At 55.8% G+C, this 8,110-nt stretch overlaps 1 protein-coding gene across 6 annotated transcripts in view; it reads left to right on the forward strand.

Annotated features, from left to right (window-relative positions):
• Positions 1-7,480: 7,480 nt before the first annotated feature.
• Positions 7,481-8,110, forward strand: part of Evl (Enah/Vasp-like) — a 145,329-nt gene continuing 144,699 nt past the window's right edge. For 5 of the 6 annotated variants that reach the window (XM_087195575.1, XM_087195578.1, XM_087195580.1 and 2 more), the window contains exon 1: positions 7,785-8,005. In XM_087195575.1, coding sequence (XP_087051701.1) covers positions 8,001-8,005 — 5 coding nt within the window. In that variant the 5' untranslated portion in view covers positions 7,785-8,000. Of the gene's footprint in view, positions 8,006-8,110 lie in introns of all 6 variants that reach the window. The other variant, XM_087195572.1, reaches the window with a different exon arrangement.

The following is an 8,110-nucleotide window of genomic DNA, read 5'->3' on the forward strand; positions in this document are numbered from 1 at the left end:
GCTTGCTACAGGCTCAAACCTTTCCCACTAAGAGGGAAACTCCCAGATCACCCCTAGCTTCGGGATCCCTCTGAACATCCCGCCCGGTCCCATCAGCTCCCTGACAAGGCCCAAATCAGTATCTTTCCTTCAGCTGCCTCCTTAGCTTCACACCCTCGTGTTCAGCAGCCCCAGGGTTCCTCAGGGTCTTTGTCACCTCCTGGATTCCCACAACTTAAAGGAAGGAGAGGTTTATTTTGGCTCGAGTTTCAGTTTGTAGTCAGCCGTCTCTGAGGCACGCAAGACACAGCGGAGGAGCCAGTCACGGTGCGGGGAAATGAGGCCGACAAAACCAAGGCAGGGCTTGGGGAGGGAGATGCACCCCTGCAGGCCAGGCCCTCAGGGACCCCCTCTTACAGCTTCACCCCACTCCTAACAGCAGGTCAGGTCGGCTCTAAGCCCTGTAATCCTATCACCTTCCAAAGCCCCACCAGGGAGCACGGGAGGCTCTCTGGGACACCCGGATATCAGCCCGAGCATTCAGTCTCCACATGCACCAGACCAAATTTCTCCCCTGACCCTGGACTCCAGCCTCCTGATTGCCTAAGCCAGGAGCTTGGCATTGCTCGGACCCCGGCCCACATCTACAAGTTGCCAGTAATAGTGATGGCTCCATGGCCCCCCTGAGAGATCACCACCCCGTGCCAGGTGGGGACCCCAGAAGGCCGCACTCACCAGCTCCTCAACTCCCTCACCAATCTCACAAGGCAGCCGTTATTGCAGAACTCACACTCCACCCCCGCACCACTCTGCCCCTCCAAACCGCAAGGGCTCTGGCCCACAGGGAGCCGAGCCAGGGTCCACGGTGTCTCTCCATGACCGCTGCCTGGGCCCGGCCCTTCCTGCAGGCAGTGTGGGTGAGCTTTCCACGGTACTCCTGGCCACGTCACATTGCTGCTGAGACCCCTTGGTGGCTCTCCGGACAAAGCTCCCACACAGCCACAGCCCGTTCTGTTGCTCTGCATTCTTCCCCAGCACCGCCTCTCTCTGCTTCCACCCCTGAGCTTCTCTGTCCCCCACAACCGCACGCTCTGCCCAACACCTCTCCTCCCATTGCTCCTGGCCGGCCAACCATCATAACACTTGTAACTCAGTTTAAAAGTCCCTGAGCCTGGCTCCTGGTCCCTCCGCGGTCCCCACTGCCCATGAGCTGCCTTTCTCACCAGGGCCGGTTGACTTGCCCATAGCAAGGTGCAGGCTCTGCCCTTTGGTGGGTCCCCTCCTCCAGCACCTAGCTCAGTGCCTGGTGCCCACAGGTCACCCGCAGGTGACCACTGAACACAGGACTGAACGGGCCTTTGAGTGGTGGGGTCAGCCCTGGGACTTATGCTACCTCTGCCCCTAACTCTGAGTCTCTCCTGGCAAAGGAGGTGGCAATAAACAGCTCTGTCTACTGGGCTTTTGTTTTTGTTCAATTTGTTTCTCCCAGGCAAATGCTGAGAAGTGAAATTACTGAGTTATTGATCAAGAACATCTTGATGTCTCCTGATATGTTTTGCAAAAATGAATTCCAAAATTATAGTAGCAATGGGTAGGCTTTTTCATTTTTAGCAAATGACTCCTCTCTTCCTTCTTAAGTGTCTTTCTGGCGGAAGCTGCACAAAGTTATTTTTACCTAAAGGCTGTAAACCCCAAAGGAGAAAGCCAGGCATGTGCCAGCCTCAAGGCCCCATCGGCCCCGACACCCTCACCAGTTCTAGGTCATCTGGAAAAAGCAAGTCTAAATTACGTTCCAAATTAAGCGGGAGCTTTGTGAAGAAGGAAAACACACGCACGTGCACCCACACATCTGGAGAGTTTAATTATGAACATCTTCAAAAGTCTAAGGAACTAGACGTCATCAGGGCAAAACCAATAACCTCTGGCAGGAGAAAATCAGGCGAAGGTCAGAGTGGGAGGTGGCTCGGGAGCTGGAGGGTCCACACTGGGATGGTTAGCTTTGGGGTTCGACCAGGGGCGCCCAGATAGCTGGGAAATGTGACTGTGTGTCTGTGAGGGGCTGCCAGAAGATCTGGCTGCCTGATCAGGACCCTGTCTCCAAATCTAAAAGGGGACTGGGTGTAGCTCAGTGTCGACCACCCCTGGGTTTGACTTTCAGTTCAGAAGAGGAAGGGGACAAAGGAGGAAGAGGGAGAGGAGGTGAAGAAGAGAAGGAGGAAGAGGAACAAGAGGACGAAGAAGAGGAACAGGAGGAGGAGGAGGAGGGGAGAAGAGGAAGGGAGATGTGCTCTCACCACTCGAGCTGGGACATCCCTCTTCTGCCCTTGGGCACTGAGGCTCTGTGTTTCACCTGCAGGGCCTGGGACTCAGACTGGGCCTCACGCCTTCAGCACCCCTGACTCAGGCTTCGGGTTTGGGCTGCAGCCTCACCCCCCCCCCGCCCCCCGCCTCCCTGGGCCTGCAGCTCCCAGACAGCTCCTCGGCCTCCAGAATCTCGTGCACTAACTGTGCATAAGAAACCTCTCCTAAACTATCTGTGGGCTGCTTCTCTGGAGAACACTGTAACACAAGCAGCAAAGCTTTCTTCACATAAAATCCTACAGAAAAACCTACTCTGGGACGAGGCTGAGAGTGTGGAATCAGGCAAGGGCATAGGCAACCCCGAAACTCAGGCTGGGTGCTCGTCCTCCCCGACCTTGGCCACTTCCAGGGGCCCAAAGGGCTCTGGTGTCTTGAATCCACCTCCAGAGGACTGCAGGGCCCAGTGGGGGTGAGGGCCTGCCCAGGGCCACATAGCCAGGGCTGGCAGGGTGGCATCTACTTGGCAGGCCTCACACCCAGTGCCAGGATGGGCCTCACCTGCCGGGCACTGGCCCCCTCAACACTTCACCAGCAGGTGCCCCCACACCTTCAGCCTTCTGTCCAACCAAACATTGCTCTTCAATCTTTATCAAAATCTCCCACTCTGTGTAGATCAAGTTTATTGAAATAAAATGCAATAATGGTATCCTCTTGTGATTATTTCACTCTCATTTACCCCTGAAATTCTATCTCCAGAGACGCACTCCCATTGAGCTGTAGCCCCAGCCCATTTTTTAAAAAAGGATTTTTTCCACTCAAGCAGGATCTTACTAAGCTGCACAAACTGACCTCAGACTTGCGATCCTCCTGCTTCAACCTCCCAAGTAGCTGAGATAAGCACAGTGCCTGGCTAGGAATGACTTCTTTTTCTTGACCAACTGCTCTGAGTAAAACCTCCAGAACAATATGAAGAGCCAGGGTGATAGGAGACAACCTTATCTTGTTCCGGATCCTAGAGGAAAGCATTTAGTCTGATGAACTCTTTCAATCTAAAAAGTCTATCGTGACCCCAATTAAGGCTTCTCCTCCTTCCATCTCTCCTGGAATTCTTGTCACTGAAAGCTCTAAAAGCTTTGCCATCACTGCTCCGGCCAAGGGTCAGCAGACTATAGAACCAACAGGCCAAATCTGGTCTGGTTCCTGTTTCTGTAAGAGAAGTTGGATTGTAACACAGCCACATGGATTCATTTATGTACCGTCGGTGGCTGCCTTCAGGGTACAAGCTCAAGCAGAGAAGCTGAGTCGGAGACCAAACGGCCTGCAAATAGCCAAAGATATTTACTATCTGGACGTTTACAGAGAAATAAGCCAACCTTTATTCTAGATTAATGTCTTTGCTGTTTTATGCTGCCTCTAATTTTTTTTTTTTTTTGGAAACTTGTGTTTTATTTTCCATCAACCTCGTTTCCATTTTGCTGCCTCTAATATTTTTAAATTTTGAAGCAATGTATTTTTTTAATCCCAAGAATTACATTTTATACCCTATTTCTGGTGCCATGTGTCCTGGACTCTCCTGACTTCTTTGATTAATGTTCCCTCCGTTAGACACGGCCCCTTCCTAAACACAATAGAAGGGCCCCACTCAGTCTCTTTCTTCTTCTCATTTTTCTTCTTTCCATCTCTGAAGCTTTCTGGGGTGCCAGGGGCAGACAGCAGTGGCCTGGCTGCTCGGGTACAGCCATTGCCTTGCAGTGGAGCCAGGCAGCTGCTTCCCTGGCAGTCTGGCCAAGCTGCCATCAAGACAGCCATGGCTACATCTGGTGCCCACAACCACTATGGGAGTCTGTTCTGGCCGTGGCAGCTCCCCTACCCACTGCCTCCCCAGGGGACCCCTCACAGCCTGCCTGGGTAGCTCTGTCCCTCGATAGCTGCTTCAGGTGTCCCCACCCTGGTCCAAGAGATGCACCTCCTGCCTTTGCTGTGACAGCCAAGGCAGGGGGCTTAGGATGCCTGTGCAGACTGGCAAGATTATGTGGAAAGTCTGAGGTATAAGCAGGAGACTGTGAAGGTGTGTGGTCCTGCGCTCCTGTCTCTATGGAGGTGCAGCACCCTTCACCTCTGTCGTGTCAGTCCAGGTAAGCTCAAAACCATCCGCTTTTCCCCCATACGCTGCAGCACAAGTCCTTACAAAGGCTCTCTGGATGGATGTATTGTACCCATCCGTGATTTCTTTCTCAAGCAGAGCAGGCTGAATTTGTTGCACTGAGCTCATAATACCAAGGGCTTCGAGCTTGGAGAACAGCTAATAACAAAAGAGCTGCTGAAGCAGCAGGAAGCACTGTTAGCTCCAGCTGCTAGAAGGGCAGTGGAAAGAGCTGATAACATTAAGGACAGAAAGTTGCTGTCACTCAAGTCTCAGGCTGCCTGTGCTAAGAGCTGAGAGCTGCTGGCACTCAAAGCTCAGGGCTGCAACTTAAAGGGGCAGCACTTTGCCTTTTTGTGATTAGTATCCAAGTTGAGCAAAAGAACCCTGCTTTGTACAGTTCTGATCACCCCAGTAGATAGAAGACTGCCTCGTGGTGTGGGGGACACTGCAGCCTTTAAACCCCCTAAGTTCACTAAAATGTTCAGAGGCCTCCTCGTTGTCGTGGGTGAGTTCCCTTAGCTGTCAGGCTCCAAGGCCTGTAGGGCAGCAGGAAGCTCCTCCTCTTTAGTTCTCCTTCCCTCCTTGCCAACGGTGCTGCTAAGAAGCTCCTATCTTCAGGTCAGGCACCTGAGGTTCCCTCTCATCTCCATCCGGCCAAACTTCCCCCTGATGAGTCCAGGTCTTTGAGTCGTCATCCAGCACAAAGCTGGACCCCTATATGACTGCAGGTGCCCCAAGCCTTCAAGGCAGTGGAAACTAATCTTAAGGAGAGTCACTTTGGGGGCTGAGGAGCTCAAAATAGGTGGAGTCAAAACAAGAACCACAGGCCATTCTCAAGCTGTGGAAGGCAACTCGGGATGGAAATAATTCGAATTTCCTGCTAGATGGACCCAGAACCCAAGCAGGAGGTTCAGCGAATGGAAATGCCTGCAAAAATGGACAGGTGGGCCCTGATCTCCCAGGCACTGCTCAGGCTAGGGTGACAATGTGAACGCGGGATTTCTTCAGTTCCTCACTGTAACACGCAGGGGAGATGGTGTGGAGAGAGGAATAAAACACATTTGCTGGACTTAGGAAGTTCACAGGCTAGTGGGGTGGCCAGCAAGTAAAATGATAATCCCAGGGTAGGACGGTGAGAGCCTGAGCCTTCAACAGGCCAAGAAGGGAGACCTCAGCCACATGGGAGGGCGGTGCTGAGGTTCCAGGAAAGGGGAGGCAGGTGGGCAGGGCTGAATGGCAGGTGAATGGTGCGAATGAAAAGGAGGAGCAGGCTGACAGGTGGTCCATGAGGTCCCTGAGACATCTACTGTTCTTCAGGCACTCTCTGCTTCAGAATCTGGCCAGGATTAGCAATCCACTCATGCTAGTTAATATAAACCAGAAGTGATTCGTGGGTGAATCATCAAAAGCCACCATTTTTTTTTATTTGTGGTGAGTAAAGTTAGATTTGGCAAATGCTAAGTAATGAAGATGATCGCGAGTGTTTGCACTGCTACAGAAGAACCCCACTGATTAGGCGGCATAAGGAAATTTGTTTCTCAGCTCTGCAGGCTGGGAAGTGTGAGGGCATCACACTGGCGTCTCGTGGGGGTCTTCATGCTGCAACCAACTGTGACCAAAGGCACAACAAAGAAGCACCTCAACAGAGAGGAAACGGCCAGATTTAGCCTTTTGTCAGGAGCTCCCCTGTCCCAGATAACTGAGCACTCCTCTGACAGAGCCTCCATCCACTCAGGAGGGCAGTCTGCACGTCTGCACCGTCTATTCATCTCTTAAAGGCATCTTTTAATACTGTGACAAGCAATTAAATTTCAATAGTGCTGTCGAGGGGACACTGAAACCACAGCAGTGGGGCTGACTCCTTAGTGGCTACCAAAGCTGGAAAAACTTCAAGAAACAGGGAGCCTCTCCGGGACTGCGAATCTGTAAAAACATATGTTCATCCGGCTCTTCAGCTGGTCACCTGTTTGATTTTCTTTCTTTTTCTTTTTCTGGTTTTTTGAGACAGAGTCTCACTGTGTCGCCCAGGCTGGCCTCCAACTGACAGCGATCCTCCTGTCTCAGCCTCCCAAGTGCTGGGATTACAGGGATGCACCACCATGCCAGGCCAAGATGTGACACTCTTTAAGGACTTTCTATTACCTTCCCTGTGTTACCCCCTCCCCCTATCTGGGCAGATTTACCGTATCTAGCAGGAAAGACTGACAGGGCAGTGCGGGATCGGAGCACGGAGAAGCCAGGGCGGAAAGGGAGAGAACTGCGTCTCGGCCCAGGACTCTGACACGCACAACCGGGGGTAGCACTGCCTCCCCAGAGAACCCCAAAGCCTCTGGTGACCAGGCTCCTCCACTGCAGCAACTTTAGGGTTGAGACACGCAAGGCTATTCCGCGCTGACCAGTCCAGGCTCCCGGAAGGAAGGGACAAATGACGTAGGAGAGGCCGCTCCCTCGGGAGCTGCTTGGACTAGATCACAGCACCCGCTCAAGTTTGGTGACTAGAACCTACGAGAAGGGGGCTCAACTCCAGCCTCCAGGTTGCAACTCGGTCCCAACCGGGTTCCATATGCAGAGTCGGGTGTGGGCGCGCGCTCTACAACACTTGGATCAGGGTGCCCGAGTACCAGCGGGCCAGGTGCACAGCAGAGCCGAAGTGGTGGCAATGCTCTGGCTACTGCGAGCAGATCCAGGGGGCTCCCCGACTCTGTGAGTGCTCGGGGAAGGGACCTAGTCGCTCCACGTGGTCGCTCCAGCTCTCGCGGACCAGGCCCGCTTGTGCTTTCCTCAGAGCTCCACCCCGCCCTCCAGGCCACGCCCACTCCACACCCACATCCCAGTTCCCTGAAAATTTTGCGGGACCTTCCCTTGGGGCCCCGCCCTTTCCCTGAGGCTCCGCCCTTATCCCCGCCCACATCATCTCCGCCCGGGACCCTCGCCTTTCCCCGGAGCTCCGCCCTCTCCGATGAGTCATGCCCACTTCCCCGCCCCGAGACCCTGACCCTATCCCGCCGCGCCTCCTTCCCCTCGAGTCCCCGCCCCTCGCGGCTCAGGCCCAGCCCTCCCGGAGGCGCGGACGGTGGAACCCCGCGCCTTTTGTGTGGAGCTCCGACCGCTGAGCGCGCTCCTTTTCTTCAGAGGCTGCGAGCGGGCGGGCGGACGCACGCGCCCGCGGTCCTCTCAGCGGCGGAGGGGCGCACAGGCCGGCGCACACCCTCGTCTCGGCGAGTGGGCCGAGACTCGCCCGCGCTTCCCGGGGCCCCCGCTCCGAGTCTCCGCGCACGCGCGCTCCCGCCGGCCGGACCCCGCAGGCTCGCCCCTCCGAGGCCCCGTCGGCTGGCGGCCCGGGCGCGCGCGCACGCCGGCCGGGCACGCGCGCCCGCCAAGATGGCAGGGGCCGGGGCCCAGCTGTCAGCCGCCGTCGCCGCCGCCCTTCCCCGCAGCTAGCGGCCCAGAGCCCGCCCGAGAAGATGAGCCCCCGGCGTCCCCCGCAGCCCAGCCAGACGCGGAGTCGCCGCGCCCGGGGCCGGCTCCCCCGCTAGCGCCAGCGCCCGCGCCCCGCGCCCGCCCAGCCGCGACCATGAGGTGAGTCGGCGGCGGCGGCGGCAGCGACGGCGTCGGCGGGGCTGGGGCTGGGGCGGCGCGCCCGTTCGCTCGCGCTCCCCGCCCGGGCCCGGTCTCTCGGAACCT

Source organism: Heterocephalus glaber, unplaced genomic scaffold (assembly GCF_053883595.1).
Source record: "Heterocephalus glaber isolate CG9 unplaced genomic scaffold, H.glaber_assembly_v1.0 deba00001608, whole genome shotgun sequence".
Taxonomy (NCBI): Eukaryota; Metazoa; Chordata; class Mammalia; order Rodentia; family Bathyergidae; genus Heterocephalus; species Heterocephalus glaber.